Here is a 26,322-nt window from a genome sequence, read left to right as displayed (position 1 = left end):
CAACCCCCTCTCACAAAGATCACCTTTTGTCTGGCCACGTCATCCCATTTTTTCTCTACCAGGTCAAATTCACATTTCTTCTTTTCCCCTTCAAAGCCACTGAGAAGTCTGTTCCTGCCCTCTTCTCCAGCCTTGTCCCCGATGGGCTGAATGCCATGCTCCGGCAGGGACACTGTGTCTCCTGCCCTTCTCCCTGCCACCACAACGGGGCATCTCTGCTGAAATGACCCACAAGATCACCCCTCTTTCCTTATTCAGCATCTCCGAGGAATTCATCTAGCCTACAGCATCCACTGGAGATAATTATTCATTGAAAGTAAACTGCAGAAAGCCTGACAAATCTCAGCCAGTCACCAGTTCACTCAGTTCTCTGGCATGTTTTGCTCCTCTCCATGCATGGTGTCCCCTGTGTCTTTTTTAATGGCAAAGTGTTTTAGGGACAGAACCCGCATCTTGTCTTCTGCTTGCTTACTTCTCCAGTTAGAACAAAATTAGTTGAAAATTAATCTCTCAGAAGTAAAGTAGTAGCTCAATTTTGGCAATGGCAATCTTAATGACAATCTTAATTTCTTTCTCATTAGATTTATGCATTGTAATTTGATGTTTCATTATATGGTCATGAACTATTTCTCAAATAATGCAGCATATATTTTTGGCTGAACTAAGAACCAGTAGATACATATTTGCAATATCTTACAAGCATGGCCATCTGTATATGTGACATACAATTACTCGACTTATCTAAAAATCTTTGATAGATACAGAGCAGATACAGTGAAAATGGCATGTAGATAGAAAACATGTTAAAATTATTACAAGGAATATATTATCAGACATCATTTATCACTGAATTAACTACATGCACATTATTTGAAGCAGAACCTCTGTTTTTAATCCTGTGAGCACTCATTTTGTTTCTAAAGTTTCAAGTCCAGGTTGAAAAGCAGCGAGGAAAAAAGAGTCTGATATATCCAATGTGCATTTGCATCCTGGAGCACTCTCAAAATCTTTTTCTTCTTCAGTGTTCACATTTTACCCATTCTTGCTGGGTTTTGCTTCTAATTCCTTTGTACTCTACAAGGATATTCGGAGAAGGTTTGTAACTTCCAGTATGGCAAAAACTGCTAAACTGCTGTGGTGGGTTGACCCTGGCTGGACACCAGGTGCCCACCAAGCCACTCTATCACTCCCTTCCTCAGCAGGACAGGGCAGAAGAAAATAAGATGGAAAACACCTCACGGGTCAAGATAAAGGCAATTTAATAAAGCAAAAGCAAAGGCCATGCGCAGAAGCAAAGGAAAACAAAAGATTTATTCTCTGCTTCCCATCAGCAGGCGATGTCCAGCCACTTCCCGGGAAGTAGGGCTTCAGTACGCGTAGCGGTTGCTCCGGAAGACAAACGTCTTAATAGCGAATGCCCCCCCCCCCCCCCTCCTTTCTCTGAGCTTTTATTGCTGAACAGACATCATATGGTATGGAATATCCCTTTGGTCAGTTGGGGTCAGCTGTCCTGGCCATGTCCCCTCCCAAGATCTTGCCCATCCCCAGCCTACTGGTGAGGGGGGAATGTTGGAGAGACAGCCCTGAGCTCAGCAGTGCCCAAAACACCGGTGGGTTATCGACGCCTTTCCAGCTGCCGATACAGAGCACAGCACCAGGAGGGCTGCTGTGGGGAAAATTGACTCCACCTCAGCCTGACCCAATATAACTGCACAATATAAAGAATTTTTTCTTCTCACTCCCTCACTTTTCTTCCCAGTTCTCTCTGTACTAGTCATTTTTTTGAGCCGGTACAATCTAGAAAACCCTCGAGTGAATGGAGGAGCCATAGCTAATGCTGCCAGAGTCAGACTCACAAATAGCTCCCATGCAGCAAGCAGCAGCAAATGAAACCAGCCGAGGAACAGGATGCATGTGCTCAGGGGAGATGAGACCATTTTACACAGATCAGCTTAATTCTGCTATTTCTTTTGTGTTTTGATCTTTTTCACTTCCATCATCGTTGTCAACATTGTCATCATTGTCAGCGAGATGAATCCTGCAAGGATATGGCCCCCTTGCCGACCCAATGCCATCAGCCTCCACTCTTGTCATTTCCTTAAAAAGGTCTGTCTGTGCCTGTCACTGCTGATCTTGGAGCACTGCTGAAGCCTGGAGTGATGTGATGATTGCCAACCCCTCCACAGGGTCCCTGTGTAGAAGTCCTTTGTTAGACATTGATTGTCCACCCCCCAAATACCAGGGAAGCAACTGGAGCTGAACCAGGATTGACAGAGGTTATGGGGTGGATCATTAACAAACATTGGCTAATCTGCTCCTTAATTTGGAGCAATTGATGAAAACATCGAACTACAGCACACCATCCTCCTGCTGTCCAGAGGATGGCTCCTCAGCCCCAGCGTTTCATTGCCACTGATGGTCTCTGGCTCATCATGGAAAACGTGATGCCTCCAGGTTTCACCTTGCCACTGAGCCACCCAAGACATGGTGGTGGCAATTGCCACCTGAGGGTAATCCAAGCCATCATCAGCCCTTCCTTACTGTACCTCGCGCGAGTGGCATGCAGCCAGGAGCTGGAGGCTGTTTCGTAGCTGTGGACTGTGATTTTCTTGGTGCCTGAATTAGCAAGAGCAAACATAATTTCAAATTTAGTGACCAGCGTCTTGTGTTGTACCTCACTTCTGGAAGTGCAAGGTAAGAAGCAAAACAGTCCACTGTTTGTCAGGACCATACCTGGGTCCCAGATGACAGCATTTATTTTGGGGTATGTTTTAAATGGCTGCAGGTGCCAAGGAAGAGCAGAGGTTGCAAATTCTGTGCAGCACCAATGGCTAACCTTCAGGTAGCCTCTCCATCTGCCGCAGGAAGCACTGAGGCTTCAGTGATGCTGAGAAAAGCCGGGAAGACTCAAGGGCAGATCAGTCCCATTAACTTTTCCTTTGTTGCTATTTCTGTTAGATTTTAAAAATCAAATGCAGACTGATAAAAAAAAAAAAAGCTGCAATGCCTTGCCCTGTTCATTTCTAAGTGCAATTAAAGTTGTGGTACTGTGGATGAGCTTTTAAATAGTGAATCTACAGTATTCTTTTAACACCATGATGAAATGCATAATCTCACTGTTTTCTGGTTGTTAAAGAGTCAGAATAAAGAGTTTCCATTGCTGACTTTCTCTTTTCTGACTTCTGGGGTGGCCTAAGGTCTAACAGGAAGATTTTCTGGAGCCTCTGTTCCTTCTTTGTGCTTTGGTTTTGGACAACTGACTTGAGAGACTCTCATTTGCAGCAGTATATAGGATCCATGGATCTGTGTTTCGACTATAGTGTAAAAAAATGAGGTAATAGTAGGTACTTAGATACATCAGTGTTCATGAAAAGGTTAGTTAGTCAAAATACAGGTAGTGTACCCAGGTGTGTTGTATGCACACAAGAATGTGAAAGGCAGGCCTTTCGTCTAGTAGCTGCTCTGTGTTTGAAGACTGGTTGAGCAAAGCATAAACGCAGATAGCTTTTGCATCATGCAACTCTTTCCTACAAGTTGAGTATATTTGAAGTATCTTCAAATATATTTTCAGCTTCAGCAACTTATTCTGCAGGCATAAAGTCTGTCCTTAATTTGTAAATTACTGTCTTCATTTATAAACTACTATACTGTATGCATTTATTTTAATCAATCACTGCAGTTGTGAATGCCGGTCTGATTTCTGAATCAGCACTCAAAGATAAATGATAGATGGTTTATTAAGTTCTCTCAGCTAGGGTTCATGATGCTTAATTTTCTTAAGTGATAATATTTCATACCATAATCCTGATCTTTTTTTTCTTCTTTCTGCTTAGTGGAGTTTAACCTAATTACATGTATGGTCTCTTTAACAGTTGCAGTGTGGAGCCATCACTGAACTTCCATAAATCACCATTTTAACTTTTTTAGGAGAAACCCTTCAAAAGGTCACCTGTCACCAAAGATACTCTAGCTAAAAGTTGTAACACTTAACCCCGTCTTTACGTTCTCTTAACTCAATTACACCAATGCATCACTCATCTCTCTCTGGGTTTGTAATAAAAGAAGTATTGGTCTAGGGCCGTTTTTTGGATCCCTGGCAGCAAGACACCGTACATGTACTTACCTCTTTCACAGCTGGATGGTTTCATTGTAACCCCTGGTGTCTCTCTCCAACATTCTGACCTCATAAAAGCATAATGTCACTGAATGCTGAGATTTTATGTAATTTATTCTGAAGATTGTGGCTTTTAAATCTTCCATATGCAGTTTAATAACAGCATTCTTGTCATCAGGCAAACTTTGCTCTCGCTCTTAATATTTTCATCTTCATTTTGCACACACACAAACATCTAAGCACACAAAATAAGCTGAAGATGATTTAGAGAAGCATTAGAGAAAGGGAAAGAGAAAGGAAGAGGCAGAGAACAAGATAACTGAAGACTAATCATACCAAAACCAGACATGCTTTTTCCTGTTTTTTTCCATACCTGTTATATTTTTGTTTGGATTGGTTCCAGAGAAGCCCTGTTCCTTGTCACTCTTGTTGTTGTGTGTATGCTCATGCATAAATTCAGGTCAAGTATAAAACCTCTTTTCTGCATTCCTGGTGAGAATGTGTGATGTCCTTATCAACAGATAACAAGAAATCTGAACTAATTTAGCTCACGACACTGGGTTCTTTTTTTTTTTCTGCCATTACCAAAAATACGGTGTTTGCTTAGTTGTTAATGTATTCAGTTCAGTAAATTAGAGCTGCTTGAGATTTCTACTAATCCTTTTCCATTGAGGGTTTCCCTGGACTAAGTGATGCTGAATAAAACAAAAACCACATGCAGGCACAGGTTTCTGAGATTTTCTGGATCAAATATAATTTAAGGGGCATAACATTTTTAAATGAGTTTTTTTTTTTTTAAATTACTGTACCAAAAGCACCAATGAATAAACAGTGTTTACTGAAAATATGCTTTGCTTGAACTTGGCCATTAAAGTATACAAGGGCTGAGGGGTTATTTTGCAATGAAAGAATGAACCAATATATAAGGATAAAAGTAGAAAAATGGTTTAACACACAGCACAAAGATGTTTTTGAATGAATCAGTCTTTGCTATTTAATTTACATTTTGAGGGCTCATTAGGATGATGAATGACACTGCTGGAGAATAAAACATACTTCCTGAACAAAAGAAAATCTCTGTAGCCTAATAACATTTTATGCCAGCACTTACATTTGTCAGAAGTGGATGCTATTTATCCCTATGATTATTTAAAAATCATTTTTATTGTCCTTTGTGCTGTGTCCTCTTCTGGGAATTTTAATTCAGAGTTTGACACCTACTTATTAACTTCCATGAAGTATGGAGTACAAAGGCTTATACTATATAAAGAATTCTAACCAGCCATGTTTATATTGCCTGCAGCTGTATACAAATTAGCTGAGTTTGGATTCATTTCTCTTAGAAATGGAAAAAAATTTGAATTGTGTAACCTTTACCACCTCAGCAAAGTAAATGTGAGTTGAGTGTTGCTGACCTCGGCATACCAGAAGACAGCAGTAAGTCAAAAGAGCAAAGAGGAGGAATTTATGGCATTAATGCCATGAATTAGCAATCTCTGCAAGTTGAAAACTTTCTATTTCATGTCTCCTCCTTCCTCCTCCCGGAGGATGAGGGTGAAATAGGAATGCTAATGTTTCAAACTTCAAGCCGATCTGCTCCTTAATCAGTAAATAATTACTTGCTGTCTTGCCTTCTTCAGTGCTTATACATGCCTATACTCTAGAGTCAAAGGTATGCAAATACCAGAAAACAGATTATATCTGGAAAAATGTCAAAATATTTTGGTAAATTATACGCTATTACAATAATTGTATTTTTATGGTTTGTCTTAGAAGACACATTGCTTTTGTATCAAATGTTAGAGTTTAGACCCTTATTGAGCGCAAACAGTAATTTCACCTACATTCCCTCTTCCACTCTTCCTGCAGTAGATCTGCTCAGCAGCCGTGATATCTGACCTTAAGGGTGAAACAAGTCAAAGATTTCATTTGCCTTGCTGGGGGAGCACACCAGTTGCTTATTAGCTTTTCGTGAGAGCATGTAAAACAAGATGACATACAGCTTCGCTTTGTTCATTGTGATATAAGGCGGGAATGTTTGATCTTGTTTTCCCTCTGCTTTCCAAAGCCATCCTCCACGTCTTGCAAGAAGTCCAGCTGACAGTAAAGCAGGTAGCAGTATGCAGGGAAAAGTATTTCCTTCCATCTAATTCTACAGATTCTCATAGTGATTTTTCCATGTGCAAGGTGGTGCTGGTCATCTGGAACATGAGATCCCAATTTTAGTTATCTTTTTGATTTCTGAAGAAATTGCTAGTCAGCCACCAATATATTCTGTAGAGTTTTGCTGTTTCATGTTTTGTGGGTAAACAAGTTATGGGAACATTTTGTAACACTGTGACCTGACTATGTCTAGGTAATTGGTGGGCAGACAGGAATGCTTGGCTACTTTTTCCTCCCAAAGTGTACTAGAGGTATTTCTGGGCACCGAGGGCAGACTGCTGTTTGGAGAGCTGCTACTGAGCCCTTGTAGACCTCCTCTCAGTGGCACCCCATGGACCGACCCCGCCGCCGTGAGTGAAAGCCCTGGGGATACTGCTCCAGCGGGCACCATGCCCTGTCTCCCATCTCGTCAAGGACTGAGCCTGAGAAATCAGCTTTAAGTCTGCAGGCTTGATTTGGAAAAGCGGGGGTCTTGTGGACAGGCCTGTTTGTTTTCATAATACCCATTTTAGGTTTTTAAGGATCGTCTTTAGGGTTTGTTAGGACTTTTCTTTTTTCAGTTGATACCCTCATTTTTGGGGGGAATTATATTCTGCCTACCTAAAATACTTCCAACCCTTTAGACTAGAAAATGTACTTTTTGTTATCCTTCCTAAAAATATATACTGTTGCCCATATAGAATTGTAGCCATATTCCATATCTAAAGTTATAAATGCCGCTACATATCTAGATGTACTATATTACATATGGATTTGTTTACATACATGTTTCTGACTGTGTGCTTGTGAAGTGCTATACAAGCCTTCATGGTAATGTGCGTGCATGCAAAATGCAGATTATTGCAGACTATTTTCAATCAAGACATCCCCATTTAATCCTTTCCATCTGATCAAAAGGGAGGATATGCCACTTTCGAAAGTCACATCTTTTGTGTTGGTAGCATTGATCGAGCTCTGGACCACGATGAGACACAAATAATGGGTGACTTTGGATACGTTCACACGGCAGTCTCTGCTGTGGTTAGTGCTTGCACAGACTGAGAGGTCTGACGCACAAGTGGGCGCAGATGAAGAGCTGCTGCCTCTGCTGTAGGGATCCATCAACTGTTTATGCAGCAGCAGCAACTGCATGACTGCAAATTGCCAAAATCAGTGCTAGTTTATTTTAATATGCCAGACTGTAAACTGTAGCAATTCAGCAGCTGCTATGCAAGCAGGGACCTCCGAGAGAGTATCGGTAGAGAGAGATAAGGATGGAAATGTAAGCTTGGCTTCTGTCTCATTCTTGCTGGTTTTTTCGTCTTTAGCTTAGAGGTGCAGATATTCTGGGTGGCAAATGAACCAGTATCACGCTTTTGCAAAGGCGATGGCTTGATTTTGTAATTCTTTTCTCAGAATGAGTAATCCCATTGTTTCCTTGTATCTTGAGTTTATATATAGTGCCATCAGCAGAGGAGCTCGGGCAGTGAGTGAGCGGTAAGTGTTACTCTCCTGTGCCTGAGAACCTCAGCACAGACCTGCGCAGGTGACTTGTGCAGATGGGCTGCTGTGCCTATACAGTCCCCAGGGATTAAGAGTTACAGGCATTCAGCCGTAGCTGTTGACTGATTTCCCATCTGCAAGTATTTAAAATCCTGTTGTGTTTATAGTATAAATGTATACAAAATTTAAATTAGGCGAGGACTGCTCTTTACTGTGGATTTTTCCACCAGCCCTACAGCAGAGTCAACAGCGACCGGCCAATTCCTGACTGCCAGGGCTGCTTCTTCCCCTGCACAGGAACAGCTAAAAGTCTTTGCTTGCAACCCTTGCTAGAGTATCTTGTTTCAAAGCTGTATTTCTCTGGCAGAAAAAAAGATCATGAAAAAGAGAGGGGTTTGCCAAGAACATTTCATTTTGTTCCTCACGAAGTACCTGTTGCTGCAGATGGTATAGGATAATCCGTGTTTTGGTGGGGCTTCCTCGTCCTCTACCTGCCCCAATATTTATCTGCGCTGCAGGTGACTGAGAGCAACATCTGCAGATAAAACATGCAGGAGATGCTGCTGGAAGTACGGCTGGGGAAAGGGAGCCAGAAAGCTGAAGGAAGCCCTTAGAATATGCATAGCCTTTTGCATCTTCTTCATTTTTTGCTGTCGCTATTACCTGATGTCCCTACATGGCAATATGGGCACACAATTAAAAATCAGAGCCCAAGAGCAGCTTTGCCCTTCTCTCCTCCCCAAGAACAACTGGCACCTGAAACTTCGAACCCTTCACCAAATAGTTAATTGTCGGGGGAATGAGCCACTCCTCATTCCTTTCATAAACAAACAAATAAATAAACCATACAAGGATTTGATCTGTTTAATACGCATTCTCTGAAAACCAGAGTGCAGACTAAACATAGTAATCTGATGATTACAAATTATTCAGTCCTATAAACAAAGCATGACAATTGATGACAATGTGGTATCATATATCATAAATGCAGAGCATCCTCTCTCATCCAAAACAAATAGTTTGGAGTATTTCAAACCCATAACAAATATATTTAATGCAGATCACTGTGAAACAATGTGTGTTTCTCTGTTTCTAATGCTGTATACAAAAGCCAGCCAAGAGCTTTTTGTGTTTTATGCATTATATTCATTTATGCTGCCAATTCTACTTACTATTCTAGTATTCTGATTTGAAAAATCAAGATTTAATGTATTTCAAGCAATGCTTGATGCATGTGCGTCTTAAAATTATAGATGATGGTTTGTAAAGTAAATTATGAGACCTTAATATAATTCCTGAGTTTCAGATAGATTTTCATCTCGCTAGTTAAAGTATTGATCACAATCCTTATATTCTATCGGTAGCTTGTTATGCGAGGCAAATCAGCTGCCATTGTTACCGATGCTGAAAATCTCCCTGAGTAACCCGTGATAGGTTTATTACATAGGAAGCTTTGATCCTCAGGACTCAACTAAGATATTCAAAGTTCTTATAAAGGTGTCTTAGAGTCTGCGATACAAATTCAGATGTCTGCTGTCAAACGACTCCTATTCAGCAAACCTGTATGAGCCACCTTTGAAAGTGAAACAGCAAGATGACACCATTCATAGCTTGACTTTTGGAGAGGTCTTTGTGCTCCCCAGCCTTTCGGTACCTGACAACTCGTTCCAGGCCCTATCAAAGTTGCATAACAGAATTTGTAAAAAGCTACACAGAAGGGTTTAATGTGTTGAGAACAAATAACTTCTTTGTTGATACCCACTGCCAGATCAAAGAGGTGGGAGGGTAGTAGGCCCAGGACTGCATTGCCTTCAATTACACCGGCGAACAAAAGAATAAAATAAAACAGTGAAAGGCAGCAGAGAACAATAAAAAAGGAAAATACTAACAAGTTTAAGGGACTCAACGTCCTGAAACATGAATAAAAGCCACAGAAATAAATTCATCAAGATCACATAACAAAAGGGAAACATGTGGCTTCTCAACTCAAAGGCTTTCCAACTGTACTCCTGTTTTCTGTATGTGTTGTTATAATTTGGGGTGCCACAGGACCTTCCAGTTTTTATAGGGACAGAGCTGGCTCTGCTGCTTAAAAAATGCAGATTTGTTGTACTTGACCTAGATGGAAATGTCTGTGAGCTGTAGCAGTGTTAGAGATTTTTCTCTCCATTTAGCTTCCATTTAAAATGAAATGGGGCTACATTGAACATTTCTTCCTCTAGAGACAAAATAACCTGTTTTTAAGTGGAGGATCACCTCATCTGTTCAAAAAAATAAAAATAGAAATCCAAGAGGCAGCTTACTATTTTGAAGCTTTCCAATGAATGTTTTGGAAGTCAAACCCAAACCAAACCTAAGGGCAACCTAACCTTTCTGAGAAAATTCACAAACCCCTCTCATGCAGCGTAGTACTGGTTTTGGTCTGCAACCCAGTAAAAATTAAAATCTACTGTCACTGTCCATTTCTTCCTTGTATTTCCGCCCACTGTAATGTGTGTTGCATGAAGGATTTAAAATAATTTTTTGGCAGTGAGGCTGTTGGGAGAGCAGTTCTCTGTAGGCACCAGCCAGAGCTTTGCAGTCCATACACCAGTCATGCCTCTATGGCACTGCACTGTTATAAAGCGACTTGTTGCTCATTTTCTGTATTAAAAAGAAAACTGTTAATGTGACAGTAAAAAGTGGTTACTGCCCCTGAGTAACAAGGCCTATAGTCATGGTCTGTACAGTTTTGTGTTTCTGGGTTTTATAAGTGATGCTCCCTTAGCCTTTAGCTGAGTGGCAGAGCTCAATGCAAACAGCTGGGTACTGGAAGGACAAGCAAACTCTTTCAAAAACACAAAATCTGGAAAAGCTGAAACCAATTTTTCTTTCTACTTTCTTTCTGTATTTCAGTGTTACTTGTAACAGTGACAGGCAAAAAGAAAATCAGAAAGCATTGTGACTTTCAGATGCAATATCCCTGTTAAAAGGGGATAACCTGAGAATATATGGGAAGAAGAGAAAAGTGAAAGCCAAAAGACAATAAGCTAGGATCTTTTGAAGCCAACCTTTTGTCCTCCAAGCCTGAGGGACCAGTGTGGCTTCCATCAAAAACTGTTAACTAGTAGTGTACAACTACTTGGGAGCTACCTACAACCTTCCCCAAACCTGGGACATTATTTATTCTGCTCCTGGTCTTGTCATTGCCCAAACGGGGCAATCCCCCAAGAAGGGACAAGTGCTGGGCAGCTGCCACTCCTTGGGGCAGATGGTTTTAAAGGTGTGGAGGTATCCTGACTTCTGGAGTAAGTCCTCTGCAAGGCAGCACAGCAGTGCCTGGTTCCTACCCAGCTGGCCAAAGGACTTTCTGTCCCTCACCAAAGAGGACCAATATGGACCGGCAGTGAATTGATGGGAAAATAAATCTTTCGGTGGGATTTGGGAAAGAGAGGACAGGAAAAATGAGGAAGGTATTTGTCTACTCTGCAGCTATATAGATTTGCTGAATTTATTGATTCCCATATTAAGGCTACAGTTGATAAGATTTGACACTTGGTTGGTTTGTGCATTTTCAGGAAAATTTTGCGGAGGTTTTTGTATGGTGTGTACCTACATACTTACATGTATACCTTGATGTATACATGGTGTCATGTACATTCTTAACTGGAAGGAACTTATATGTCTGAGCCCTAAGACATTGCAGCACTGACAATTTTATTTGCAATTTTATGGGTCCTATTAACTTTGCAAAACCTTTAGAGAGTACTATTTTCACTAGCTTTGCAGTGAGTGTGTTTCCATCAGTCTGTCAGTGACCACAGTATGGCTGGATTTTTCTTTTGACTTTCAGGAATGCTGAGAGCACAATAAAGCTCTGCCGAGATTTTCACTGCAGCTTGGAGAATTGTGCTATTTATCAACTTCCATGTGGATTTTAACAGAATCCACCTGAGCTGACCAGAGGTGTCAAAGGATTGATTTAAAGATGCAGATGCATACAATTTTTCATCTTCATTGATAAACCTTTGGGTATCCAGTAGCAAATTATATCCCTCTTGGGCCAATAGGTGTCCAGGTCGTAATTGCCATGACCAGAATATGTTTTTGCAGTCTTAGCAATGAGACTGAGCTGTCATTCTCAAACCAATGCATATGATGCTCTGTTCCTTACACGTAATAGACTTTTTTTTTTAAACTCCAAATCCTGATCCATATTTTCCATGAAACAACTGTATTTTGTGAAAATCAAGGAAAGCAGTACAATGTAAGTGTCTCAGGCCAAAATGAATTCACTTTTAAGTCACGATCCAGGAAAGAAAGAAAATGTGCATCAGCTGTGCCCAGACAAGGTAGAAAAAGTGTTTCTTTCTGGATTTGCAAATAGGTTGTTTAACTCTGCTAGCTTTATCACTAGCTCACTGGTCTGCCCATGCTTCAGACCTGCTCCATCAAGGGTTCTTGATGATTGTTGCCCTCATGAAAGCAGTTATAGTGAAAGAATGAGATTTATTTTGCTGGGGAGGAGACACTGTCAAAGCCAAAACTGTCAGATGTTGGTGACATCCTTGGACTAGCAAAAGGCTTTAGTAGAAAGCCAAATGTTAGTCTGGTCTCCAGATCGTGGGGTTTTTAGCTGTTAAGTCTAAATCAGGTCTCAGTCTCTAAAATTGAGAAGGCAGTTTTCAGCAATAAGGATTAATGAGTGGTTGTTTCTCCCTAGGAAACAGTTTTTTCAGCTCTGTGTAGCAGCCTATCATAAGAAATAGTCCGGTGTTACCTCCTGGAGATACAGGCTGCTGCTCAGTGTTTTGGGCTTTCGGCTGCCATGTGAAGATCCTGTAATCCTCTTTGAGCCCTCTCTGAAAACCAGACCCTCTTTGCCCCTAATCTTTGAGTGAGGTATTGGGTAGAGCAACATCTTTGTTACCCATCATGACAGAAACCACCCTTGTTTCCTTTGTCCTGTCCTCAGCTTTGTTAACAGGATGGTCACCTAGATTTTTAATAGCATTTCAATGTTAATACCTTTCCTTTTGTCTTAGTAGAGATATTATTCAGATAACGATGTTTTATCAATACTGAATTCCTTGTGCCAGGCTCCATTTCTTATTCCCTCCACCAGTGCCCAAAGGGTAGATTTTTCCCCATGACCCATTTCTAAATGGATGTAAATAGTCTTTAAGGAATGCCTGATAGATGTTACTCTTTCCATCAGCCACTCATGTACAGGGGCTTTCTTCCATCAGGGGCCTTTTGTGGGAGAGATTTCTGGAGAGTTGTGTACTGTAAAACCTTCTATCTATAAGAGGTTTAACCCTTTCTGCACGATAGTTTGTAATCACATAACCTTTAGCTCAGTGGAAATGAATACCAATTATCATTTATAAACAGTTCCTCTCATTATGCGCCTATTTATGGCATCTTTTATAGCTTGCTAATTACAAGCACACAAAACAGAAATGTTTGGAGTTAAATAATGTAAACAGGGATGTAATTGATTTTCATGTTGAATAGTTTTTATTGATTTATTGTTAATTAACATTTTTAAAGGATCTCTTGGCAAAATAATCCATTTAATTTATTGAATATTATAATAGCTGATGGTAAATTCATATTAAAATGTCACAAAAAGATTAACAGTTCCATAATAGTTGTTTTTCCAACTGTTGCTGCTATACAGATGTTATATATTCTCCCCAAACACAGACAATATATTAAATGCAATCAATTGGTCTCAGTCCAGGTCGTAGCAGACAAGTGTCCACATCACTAAAAATACCACATTCCAGTTGATGCTAATTGGCCATCTGTGTAGCAGGAGGACAGGCATCTAATGGGGAGAAAAGCTGATCTGTATCGCTCCCAGGGCAGGGTCCTTGGGGCGGCCGCGTGGGCTGAGGGGAGAAGCCCATATCTTCACTAAGAAGTCTTTCCTGCTGCAAAGCCAAAAGACTCCGGTGTCCATAATGGAAACTTTCGAACAAATAGACCACTGTGTCAAGTAAGCAGTCACTTAAAATGTTCAGAGCATGCATACAGTGCTGCAGAAAATGTAGTATGCTGAAGGCATTTCCAGAGGTCCCCACTAGCTTTTTCCAATTTTGGGGTAGGAAGAGGGGCCGTGGAGTCTGTTCAGGGGGTTGTTGACAGCATTTTGGTGAATGCCAGTTACCTTCAGCCCCTGTTGACTTCACTGAAAGCCAAGGTCACTTACTCAGCACCTCCCAGGATAGAGCATGTAGCAAGGAGTAAAATTGCAAGTCGCAATCTTCATTATTACCATCCCATTATATTTTTCAAATGGGTAGCAAGAGAGTGTAATCACATCAGACCCTATTTTTTCATTAGTGAAGAAAAACATTAATATACTGTGACACAGTATTGATTTGATACAATCAATCTTTCCCAATAACAATAAAACCCTTATATTTTATTAATAGAACAATGCAGTTCTCCATTACAGCTCCCTTTTATTGGTCTGGGTCACAGTGTAATTCTGGCATGTTTGGATTTTTATTTTTATTAATATAATGTAAAAGCCTGTAGAATTGCTCCACTGATCTGCCAGTAGGTTTCATCTGAGGCTCCCAAGCATCTTTTATTACATGAAATGTTACCAGTGCAGCTCCAGTCATTGATTGTTCGATGGCCCTTAGGGGTGGAGATAGTGAGGAGGCATCAGAAGGGTTCTTGGCCTTTAATTCTCTTGATTTTTTTGTGGTGTGGACACTGAGACTTGGACTCAGACCATCTCACTAGTTTGAAGATGACCTCTCAACACGTGGCTGGACCCAGCACTTCTAAATCCCCTCCAAACTGGGCTACAGGTGCCTAAGCTCTAGTGAAGCTCCCAGCAGCCACCCAGACGGTGGCCCTTCAGCATCACCTCACTTTCCGATCCCAGGCTTTCCATACTCAGTTCAGGTCAGGCGCTACATGGGCAGGAGGTGCTTCAATGTACTCATGTCCAATTAGCATCTCCTTTCTAGTGTGCACGGCAAGTGTTATCGGATCATTTGGTGTTTCTTTCTATCTACAAATATTTTTTATTCACCTTCTTCGATTAGCCAGAATATCTTCCTGTTCCTGGTACAAGACTGGGGCATCATGATATTCCACTTGCAACAAGACCCCCAATTAGTATAGCCAGATACTTTCATTAAAGCAAAGCTAGATGACTTTCATCACTTGCTCTTAATTCATTTTTTTTCGTGAAATACAATCTTTGTTAACCTTTCTCCTCTTCCTTTTTGAACCAAGAACAATGTTGCAAGATCCCATGGTAGAAAAAAATAATCCCCATAATAAATATGAAGGCTCCATTTCAAAAGAGAATGGGCTTATTAAGGGTAACAGTTTATTAACAGTCACTGTAAATTAGATGGATTTAATAACTTTAATTAGTGCCACACTTTCTGACACAGAGTTTGAGGAGAATTCAGCTGTTCATCCCCATCTCCCTTCTGTACATCTCCATGTCTAATTTAGCAGCAGCAATTCCTCGTAGTAAAAGAGAAACAGCTCCTACTCGCAGCAGTGCAGAGCGCAGGAGAAAACTACTGTGTCAACAGACCATGGCCACTGGCACTCTAAATTAGTAGTAAGAAACAGCACGAGTGCAAAGTAAAGCTTTCAAATATCAGGAACAATAGAAAATCAAGCTTCCTCAGGAGTCTCTTCATTTTTCTTTCCTTGGTAACCCTGCCCAGTTCAGCCCTGCTTGCCTGCATCCTCTGAGAGAGACAAGGTGTCTTCTCTGTTTAAGGGCTGTGAAATGCCCAGCATTACGAATGCCCATTGGTGAAATGAGGGGGACTACAGTATGCTGTGGCTGCCTGAAGTCCAGCCCTGTTAAAGTAGATGGAAACATTGCTGGTAGGTCTCATGTCACCCATCAAGATAGAAATGCTATTCTCGTCAGAGGAATAAAAGAAAGAGAAATACCGTTTTTAATTCTGTTCTGGTCAGAGTTTTTTTCCTACTTGCTCCGTTTCCTGTGGGACATTCCAGTTTATCAGAACTGAAAATGTAAATGTCTGCATCTATGTTGATTTTGACCAAACTTATTTTCATTCTTGTTCGAAGAAAATATTTTCTTAAAGTAAAAAGTTACCAAATTTGGAGTCAGAGTGAAACATTTCAATATTATGTTTTAATGACTTCTTGATTTAGGCCATATCTTATTCTGTAACTACAAATTTTATTTCTATTTATTTCTTAAAACTTGTTGTTAAAGTGTTTTGATCTGATCAAACTTTTCATTTCTCAACTGAACTGAAGAACACTTCTTAAAATTTCATTTTGAAGGTAATGATGTCACACAATTACATTTTTAATGGGAGTATAGCCAATGGGATAAAATCTACATGTAGGTGCCTGCCCCCCCACCCCAGTTCAGAATGAAAATACGTTCCAAAAAGTGGACATTTCCTTTAACCAGGTTGAGGTCTAATCTTTTAAGCAGCCCACCTTTCCTGAGGTCCAAAGTCCTGCCTTTTCTCTCCAGAGCAGTGTGGGTTCAGCACAGCTATCCCATAAAAAGCCTTTTGGAGGATGTAGCACATGCAAGGAAGTTAAGCCCTGAATGTCTAAAAACCCTTCCTGGGCATCTGCAAATGACCTCTCCCAAAAAATACCTTTGCACAGCCTGGCTTTATTTCCACAGAAACCCCAGAAGACACCTCTCTGGTCTCAGGCATATCTCCCTGTTAAATTTCAACATTTTATTCCGCAACTTGAAGGTTTGAAGATCTCCTCAGAGAAATGATTGAAGGGGAGCTTTGTTGAGGGCAATGGTTCTCCACAATGCAACAGGCAGAGGCCGCATGTATGAATAAGTAAAAAGATAAGGACTTTACTTATCTTCTTCATACTGGAAGTTCCTTTCTAGCAAATGGATTGTATGGCAAATGTTATATATACATATGTGCACACGTGTGTGTGTATCTCCATATTTTTGTGGTCTTGCCTGGCAAAGAAGCTTTTCTAATATGCTTTCAGACCAAGGTCCATCAACGTGGGCTTTCTTCCCTTTTTTTAAAATCATGGACTTACTTAGGTTATTGTCTGCCAACATTTACTGCCTGAAGCTTCACTTTAGGCCCCAGGGGAAATCCTGCAGCCCCGTGTTAAGCAATGCCGTGCAGTGCCTGCGCAGCGCGGGGGTGAAAGCTGCCCTGGATGCAGAGGTGGCACCCAAAGGGTGGACACATGGTGGCCACAGCCATGCCACTGGTTGCAGATGACCAGCGTTCAAGCGCCGACACAGCCAGCCTGCCTCCTGCCAAGTGGAAGAGGCTGAGTACGTACCTCAGCCTTCTGGAGATCTTAATCATGCCTAATTTATACTGGAGACAAAATCCAATAACTTCTAGAGACTTTGTAAAAACACTTATCACAGTCCAAATAATAACAGCACCAAAACCTGGCACCATAAAAATCTCTTAGGCTAAAATGGAAATAGGTACTTGCAGAAGATTTTTCTTTCTTTCCTTAACACAAAGATTTGAAAGGAGGGAGAAGTATCACAGAGAAGCAATTCCTTTCAGAGAGGTTTCTTTATATATATCTCCATGTGAAAGCTCTTAGTAAGGGAAGAAAAAATAAAGTAATGCTCTGAAATAAAATTTGTACAGATGTAGCTTTTTTTGAAATGACATCCCCTTTCTCAAGAATTCGATGTAGCCTTTAGTCAGCCTTGTTTCTTAGAGTTCTCTGTGCTTTGCATGGTAATTAGCTGCTCGTGTTATCAGCGGCGCGATGCTCCCGGCTATTTCTTCAGCAGCCACTGCCATTATCCTTGGTGGCAGCTCCTCGCATCCTCCTGCCAGACTGTACTCCAGCCGCACGTGTGTGCAGATGTTTGGCGTTCTTCAGGCTGTGCTGACTGAGGGACGAAGGTAATGGGTGCAGCATCGGAGAGGGAAGAGACCGGAGCCCGCTTCCCCCGACAGCTCCCCGAGACTTGCCAGTATTTCGCTGATGGTTCATTGGAGGTTCAGTGAGGCGAGTTTGTTATGACAGATCGCAAAATGCAAAGGGAAGCAAATGAGCTGGGTTCATCAATGTCAGAATAAATACAGGGTAGCAGCGCCTCGGCTTACTTGGGAACAGCAGCCTCAAAACCTTTATTTCCTTTTTTTTTAATTTTTATTTTTTAAGTAATTAAAACATTGATTGCACAAGTGTACTGTGGCGTGCAGGCTATCAAGAGGGTGGAGGGACTGCTTTGCACAGATTGCCGGCACTGCCGACATCAGCCTTACGCAGGTGCTGCATCACGCAGCCAGCACCGACGCAATAGGGTTTGGATCAGGCAATTCCACTGATGCAAATAGCTCGTTGAGTGCTCTGTGCTATTTGTTGCCTGCAGGTAATGCAATCTCTTAATTCAGATTTAAAGAAACATTTACCAGCTTTTATATTTTTTATAATTAAAATATGGCCATGAAGTTAAATTTAGGTTGCCAGATTCCTCTGTAATGTGAGTAGAGATGTAGTGGAGAAGAGCTTTTAAAGTGAGAATGGGAAGTCTTTTCCAGACCAACATCTACAGACACTTTTCAGACATACCTTAGGTCCCACAATAACACTCTGCATTGTGTTATATGATATCATGAACAAAAAAAATAATAATGGCCCCAGGCCATATGAAATTGAAGTTGCTTGCTGTGTGCAGAGCATGGTCTCTTAACTTCCCCATCCTTATTCTAGAAGGTTTGATATCAAGAGTAATGTAAGAGCCTTACAAGTATTCAAAGCAAAAATAAATTAAGAAATTTATATTTGGCACTCAAAAGATGAAGAACAAAGAGGAAAATAAAGAGATTGAGGTTTTCCCCAAATACTGTTTTCACTTTTGCATATGTCATCTTTGGGTTTGTGTTTACAGCTTTTTTTTTGCCGTTTGAAAGGCAGTGTGATGATATTGAGAGAGAGATGTGAAAAGTTTTTTTACTCCCTGCCCAGAGATATGATGTGCTAGGGAGAATAGCTAAAGTTTTAGTTCTGTGGTAATGGAAAGTGTAATTTCTTGCTGATGAGTATTTGCAGACTTATTTCATTACACTTCTAGGGGGGATATTTGATTTTGTAACAAAAGCTTGTTTCTAAACCTAGTCTGAAATAGCCTATTGCCAAATTTACCTTCAGTAGTTTTGTCTTCACACAAAAATAGAGCGCATCATTTTACCGTATGTTCAATGTATTGTATACAGCATAAGATGGTAGGTCTTCTCATCCCTCCTTCTGTAAGATGGCAATGGACTAGAATAGAAAACTTGAGGTCAGGCAGTAAATTCGTTGCTCTGTAAACAAGGTGTTCATGGTGAGGTTTTTACACTTTCCGCTGTTGTTAATGGGATAAGAAGTCATTGGCCAGGGTTTGAGGAAGGAAAGGGAAAAAATGGAGGGAAACCCACAGAGAAGAGAGAAATAAAAATTAGCTAATTTTAAAATTCTTAAATACCCAGAGATTGTTGCGGTGTTTCTGTCTGTCTTGTTAGCTTCATCGGCAACATCAACTCTTGCACTTGCACCCCTGCTCCAGCGGCAGGAAGGTCACACGCAGTGTTGTGCGGCTCCTCGGGGACAGGGCTGAGATCAGAACAGGGCTATCTGCTCGAGGGCTGCAGCCTCTCGTCAGCATCCGTACATCGGGTATGAGTAATTCTCCAAAGGCTGACTTTATAGCGTGCTTAGTTCCTTTCCCTTTGAAATCAGTGGTGTAAATCCTGGTGAACTGTAAACCTGACAGACTGTGTTGCACCAAAAAGAGTTAATGCAATTCGTTTGTTTAACAATCAAGGGCCACATTCAGCAAAGATTTAGCAGGAGTGGGCACAATAAAGCACTTATGACTTTCTATGAATTGGCATGAAATAACAGCCACAAAAAAATTATGAAACGTAAATTGTTCCCTTGCTTATGCATGGCTGTTGTACTTCTGCCCTTGGTTACAGCTGGTAGGCTACGAGCGGCTGCGGATCCAGACCTCCTCAGTCACTCAGCTCAGGCCAGGGAGCAGCAGTGACGCTGCCCAGGAGCAGCACAAACTTTTTTTGTTGCACAAACTTGCACAAACTGGCTAGTGGGATCATTTGGGTCTCGTAGGCATAGAGGTGTCCATTTTTGAAAGCGCCTTGTCATTTTTTGGGTGCCCAAATACAGATGTGGTAGAGAAGTCTGATTTCCAGGTGAGAAGAGCTCAGCACTTCAGAAAATCGAACTGCTTTGATATTTCTCCAGGTGGGCACCCGAAAACTCAGAACCTCCAGGTGTGTTTTGAAAATGAGAGGCAAAGACCAAGCTCACCTCCCTGCCGGCTCTTTGCAGACAGTAATTAATCATATAATCATATCCACCCCCCCTTCCCACATGGGAAGACCTCAAGCCCCAGTCTCCTGCTTCCTGAGTTAGTTCTGTTCTCCAAGAAGAAACCCTTTTTTGGGGGAACTGTCAGGGAATTTAGTGTGGTGAAGTAAATCCCCAGAAAACTTGCTTGATGCAGCAGCCACCTGTATCTTGTGGAGCGCTGCAGGAGATGGGCAGCCCCTCAGCATCAGTACCTCCATCCGTGGTGTGCCCTCTCTTCCCAGTTGTGCTGGGCAGTGCAAGGGAACTGGGGGCAGGCAAGGAGGGGACGGGGGGGGCACAGGTATGGCAATCTGGTGTCTCGCGCTGCCTTGTCTTCGCTGGCAAAATTTTGGGTCCTAACGAACAACCAAGCTGAGCGTGTAGGTGAGGCACCGGCAGGATGGTTGCTATCGGGATAGCTGCTCTGCCAAATCTCTGATTTCTCCTCTCCAGAATGGCTCTGGAGTAAGCCATATTGTTCAGGAGAGCTGAATTTCTCAGTCCCACAACGTACGGGTGGGTTTAGGGTCAGCATTTTAGGAAATCGTAGCCTTCTCAGGACTGCTGTGCTGCCTAGCCCGTGCTCAGCGTTGCCGCCTGTGTTGCAGTCTCTGCAGCTCTCCCCTCAGCATCACAGGTGCCTCTACCCTATATATCATCAGGTTGCACATAGGCAGTGTCACTGCAGAGTCTTTCCTGCACAAAGGATGCAGAAAGATGTTATTTATTTAATGTAAATAAATGCACATATTGAATCTATGTACATGCAATAACTGTTTTGCTTATGCTTACTCATACGCAGCATAGCCAAAACAGCACGAACCGCACCCAAAGTGGTGTAAATAAAATCCTATGAATTTATACAAATATGTTGCAATCATATGTAAGCGCTGCAAATATTACATCTTCCTGCGGTGCTGATGGGGAATAATTTGAGAATTTTAAGCAGTGCAACTTTTCAGATGCGGGAAAGTCTTGGCCTCATTTTGAAACTGTAATAGAGGTTGGAATATATTTCATGTGACAACCATGTCCTCAAACCTGCTATTTGTATTTTTCTTTTTAAAACACAAACAAACTATTTTCTCTTTTTGTTTACAGGACAGTGGAACAGGAGATAACAGCTGCATTGAAGAAATATTGCGGGTAGGAATCCTTAAAAAAACATTTTTTCCCAGTGCCATTTTGTTTATTCTAAAAAGACAAGAGGATAACAAGAATATTGCAATTACTGCTGTTAAAAATATTACTCTTTTAGATTGTCATCTTTCTAAGGGAAAAGTAGGCAAAATTATTTCCTCATGAAAAATAATTGAAAAATCTGTGAAAACAACCTTTCAGAGCCTCTGAATTTCACTGCTACTTTGTGCCAGTACGGCTGACCTTCATGCATGCAGAAGCAGATAATGGGATAAATTATAAACTGAAATGTACAATGATGTTTCAGGTTTACAAACCATGCAAAGTGCATGTTTCCATTAATCATGACTGTCAAAAATCTTAATTTTGAAGGGAGGTCTAGGAAGGTCATTTTCCACCTGGATTTAATTAGAATCCATTATGTAATGTCATTATGTCCATTATGTCCATTATATAATGACAATGTGCAAAATCCTTAGTTATTTCCGTATTTCATTATTATTTCTTTTATCTTAGTAATTTCTAGTTTATTTTCATGGAGCGATTTAATACACATCCAGACAGATCTTGGCTTGAATCAATTTTGATATTGATTATTTTCTGAGGCACACAAATTTATAAACAATGAAACATTTCCATATATTTTAACTCATGGTTTTTTCGGTTCTTTTTCTAAACTGATAATTCAATAATTTGCAATGCTTATAAATCTGATATAATAGTGATTGAAACACAAAACAAGGTAGATGGAATGGTAAAACCTCCCTATTACTGTGTGCGCTTCCACCTCTTGGATATCCACTACCCAAATATTTCAGATTGTTTATAAATTACGGGGCTATAAATATTTAGTTTAGAGATTAGTAGTGCATTAAGCCTGTTGTTTCTAAAGGCATTTCTCCATTCTCCCTGAATACGTTAAATACAGCTTTTAATTCTTAAACTGGACGAAGAGTTTGTCAAAGGGTGATGATGATGTATTTATTGCTTATGACTTCACTGGCGGAGCTTTTACTTAGCTAATATTTACAAAGTAGGCTTTTGTAGGACTGAACCACATATTCAACAAGCCTTAGCCTCAGTCCCTGCTGCTCTGTTACAAATTAGTAGCAGATATCATGAATTCATGATGTGACGTGAGACTCATTCACCCATTTTTTATGCAAGGCTTTTAAAATGAACAAAGAAGGTGGTCTTCCTCCTTAGGTTTGTGCAATTAGGCAAAAAACGTAGAAGAGACATGGTTCCTTCCATGCAGAGGAACATGGATATGTAAGAGACCCCAGCTGAGAAGAAAAATGCACTATATGACTAGGGATGGTAAGATGCATCCCCAAACCAGTGAACACAGCTGCTGCTCTCTTCTTTTTCCCTTGGGAATGTTCCTTAAGAAGCATTTTTGTGAAGCTTCATGATGAAGCATTCAGGACATCCTTGGATGGATAGGACCCTTTTGTTTGTGAGGATTTATTCACAAATTCTTTCACTTTGCTTAAAAACTGAATAAAACAACCCACAGCTCAAAAGCTACACTTCGCATCAGTGTCTCGCTATCTGCTGAGGCTTAGCATGGCTAAAACAGACAGCGTACTGTTTTCGTCCCCTAGCTCTTGTCCTCACATGAGTACTCAGTCATCATGGGTAACCTCTCCAATCTGCCCATCCTCCAGGTCTGCAACCTGGGTATCGCTTTCTATTCTGAACTTCCCTTGGGTCTCTGTGTCTAAGACTACACGTGAATCTTGCAGACTGTTACTCCATAGCATTTCTAGCTGAAGCTCTTTATTCACAAAGGTGTAAGTCTCAGGTCCAAATTCTCATTACACACTTTGATTGCTGCAACATCCTTTCCTTGGTTTTGACAAATGCCATGCTGCATACCTGCATTCATGCTGCCGCACAGATCATTTTTCTAGCTTGACATCTTGCCCAAAGACATTTGTCTGTACATCTCACCACTCCTTCTCTATCAAATCAAGTACAGCTATTTGTCTCTGATTTTAAGGCCTCAAGTCTACCAGTCCATGCTAACATATAAGCTCCCACTTTAGCTTACCTGGTGATACTAGCCTCCATCACAATGTTGCTAAGTTTTACATCAATTAATTTCTCCCATGCTTCTTATCAGATCTGGGAAGAGCTTTGAACACTTTCCCAGTTAGCTCCATACCTACCTTTAGATCCTCTCTTAAGAGCCTCCTTTTTCACAAGGACTGTGGAAAAACAGGGGTGAGGTCAGGCATAGACCATGGTTTCTCATGCCTGAATATTGTTATTCCACTTGTACCCTGTAGTGCCTGGTCAGGTCGGATACACCCATTTTGTCCTGGAAAGTGAACTTTCTGTGTCAGGGAAGTGCTGTGTAGTACAAAAGCAGTGCTTAGGTACTCTCACAATACAAAACCAGATCAGCAGTGGTTGTTGTTACTGATAATTAGTGAAAACAGCAACAGTAATAATGTGCCATTGCTACTCACTTCGTAAATTACTGGCATCTAGACTTTTCCAGCCCTCTCCATGCCCTCTTTTTGTCCTGAACAGATCCATTCAGTATTAACACAGATTTTCTGGTTTTCTGAAGCAGACTGTTTATAAGGAAAGCCATTTCCATGTTTTTGTTGGAGGTGCTATTCACATAGTAAAGCCAAAGTTTAGCTTCTTTTCAGACAGAATATATGCAGATCCCCTACGGGTGCCCAAAGGCAGACAATGAAAAGCCACAGGAGCTGCGATCCTTGTGTTGCCCTCAGAAAAGGTGGCTGGTGCACTGAAATGTGTTTATTATATGAAGGGCCACTCTACTGCATGGAGCATCAGCAAAAGGAAGAAGATGCTTAAAATTTATCTTTTTAAAGAACATTGCACCCTGTTTTAGCTGTCTCTTGCACAACAGAAGGCAGAAAACATCCTATCTTTCTAGATAGTGTGTTCCCTGCACAAGTCAGGCTGTGGCTTTTCCAACGGATAGGTACTTCCACAGCATGTCCGTGTCTCCCCAGTCAAGACCAAGGGCAGTAGAAAGTGTGGCCCAAATCTGCTCCATCTGCCTCCCTGTGTTTCCTTCCCCCAGCAGGTGAAAGGAGGCAAATGCTGGTTTGTGCACAGATCTTGTCACCCTCTGGTTTCAGGACATGGCCAGAGCTAACATCCGACCTGGGCTGCAAAATCAATTTAGGCATAGTGTTAAAATCACCAAATCTTACTTAGCACTAACTGTGACAAGAATTTATAGTCTTTGTCCTGCCTTGTGCAACACATGGTGCCACGGCCTAAGTCTAGCCTTTTTTGATGTTGTTTTACCAAACGTATCAGAGTTCTGTAGACTTTGGAAATTGACAGATCCTTCCACATGAAACAGCAGCTTCCAGAGAAAGCCCTCAAGAACTGAGACGCAGAACCGCTTCCAGTCCTGAGGGAGGTCCATTAACAAGACAGTAACCCTGTCCTGTGTAAGGACTCCTGCTGAGTTTATAATCACTGCAGGAGTCCTGAACCTCATGCACTAATTTATAGCAACTTCTTCAAGGTGTAGTGACTTTTCTGTCCAGCTGCAGGCACACACGTTGAGGGTTGAGAATCTTCTAAGAGAGCCTTCGATGTAAGTAACTCCAGTAAGACCAAGTTACAGATGTAATGTCAAATCAAGAGAGAAAAGCCTCATTACTTGACAGTAGTTGTAAAAGGCAATTCCTTGTAAGCTTTTGCATTGTTGGTGGAGGACATGGTAGAAAACTCTGAAGCAGAAAATAAGAGTTAAGCCTACACAAAGATCCTTTATTCCACCATGCCCGGAGCAGTTGCTACCTGAGTTCCTGAGATGCTGCCAAAGCCAACCTATTCACTTCCTCGCTAAAACACAGGCTTGCTAGGCAAGATTAGTAATTTTGGCTGATTTCTATTTGATTTTATTACTGTGTGGAACTGTGTATTTTGTTACAAGTGGTGGGGTTTGGAATAAACATTTATTTTGCTGTAGTACCTGTGAAAAATGGGAGCAGCAGGAGTCCTGCCTCTCCACTAAGTTAACTGTTGCAACCAATATTGGATGCACTCTGAATATATTTGCTATGGATTTAAGGAGAAAGGGAGTGTGTCAAGTGCAGGCAGTTCTTGGTTTGTAAGATAAGTGGTTGGAGATTGATCTGGCTATTCTTACAGTCTTAGCTGCGATTTCCTAGAGTCGCAGTAGCTTTGTTGAAAGGAAACGCACAGGTAAGCTGAGCTTTTAGTTATTGAAGATGTTCCTTGTGAATTCCCTGGGGTTTTTTGTGTTGACATGAGAGGTGTTGTTGAACTAGGGAGAGGCGGACATAGTTTGAGTGTTTGGCCTCCAAACAGTGTTTGGCTGCAGGATGCAGAGACAGCAGGAAGCTGATGGAGCAACAGGAATGCAGAGAAAGGGCTGGAGGAAAACCAAGCACAGCCAGTTACCACAGAAGAAGCCACCTCCTTTGGGATGGTGTGGAGCAGTGGGGAGGCAGGATGGAGTGTGGGGTGAAGGACAGATAAGTTTCTTTCAGGGAAGACAGAAAAAGCAGTTGGAGAGGCAGTGAAAGGACTGAGACTCTAGCTGCAAACATCCCTTCCAGTGAAGGACAACTCTGATGGGTGCCGTGAGCCTTCTGTCTGGGGGTGAGCACCCGCAGGTGCCCTTGCAAATAGGTTGTGACTTCCTATGGCCACAGGATATCCACTTATGAAAACATGACATTTTAAGTGTGATGGCTTTGATGAGTAATTTACTTGAATCTCTCTACCCTGTGAAACTAATCAGAATATGTGAAGCACAGTACTTCTTATTTGAGCAACATAAAAAACTGAGTGAAAACAAAATCTAATTCCGTATTTTTCCCCTCCCCACTTGGGATCCCTTGGCTCATTAGCAGGCTTGCTAATTCTTTAGCAGAAAGCATTAAGGATCAACCCATCAAATATTCAGGGGTTTTTTCAAACCTGAACAGCCATATGTGCCGTGAGATCAGAGGCACTCCATCAGCTGATTGAATTAAAACAAGAGCAGAGGTAAATTAGAAACTGTCTGCACAAGACAAATCCTGTGAAAACATGAAATCCTACCAAGCACACTG

The 26,322-nt window shown here is 41.4% G+C and overlaps 1 protein-coding gene across 1 annotated transcript in view; it reads left to right on the top strand.

Annotated features, from left to right (window-relative positions):
- The window catches only part of AFF3 (ALF transcription elongation factor 3), a 337,267-nt gene that overhangs the window by 128,795 nt on the left and 182,150 nt on the right, over positions 1-26,322 (top strand). Inside the window, exon 4 of the mRNA XM_052773584.1 lies at positions 21,197-21,241. Within this exon, the coding sequence (XP_052629544.1) occupies positions 21,197-21,241 (45 nt within the window). The remainder of the gene's footprint in view (positions 1-21,196; positions 21,242-26,322) is intronic.

The sequence above is a fragment of the Harpia harpyja genome, chromosome 22, assembly GCF_026419915.1.
Source record: "Harpia harpyja isolate bHarHar1 chromosome 22, bHarHar1 primary haplotype, whole genome shotgun sequence".
Classification (NCBI taxonomy): Eukaryota; Metazoa; Chordata; class Aves; order Accipitriformes; family Accipitridae; genus Harpia; species Harpia harpyja.
This window is presented reverse-complemented; position numbering and strand designations above follow the sequence as displayed.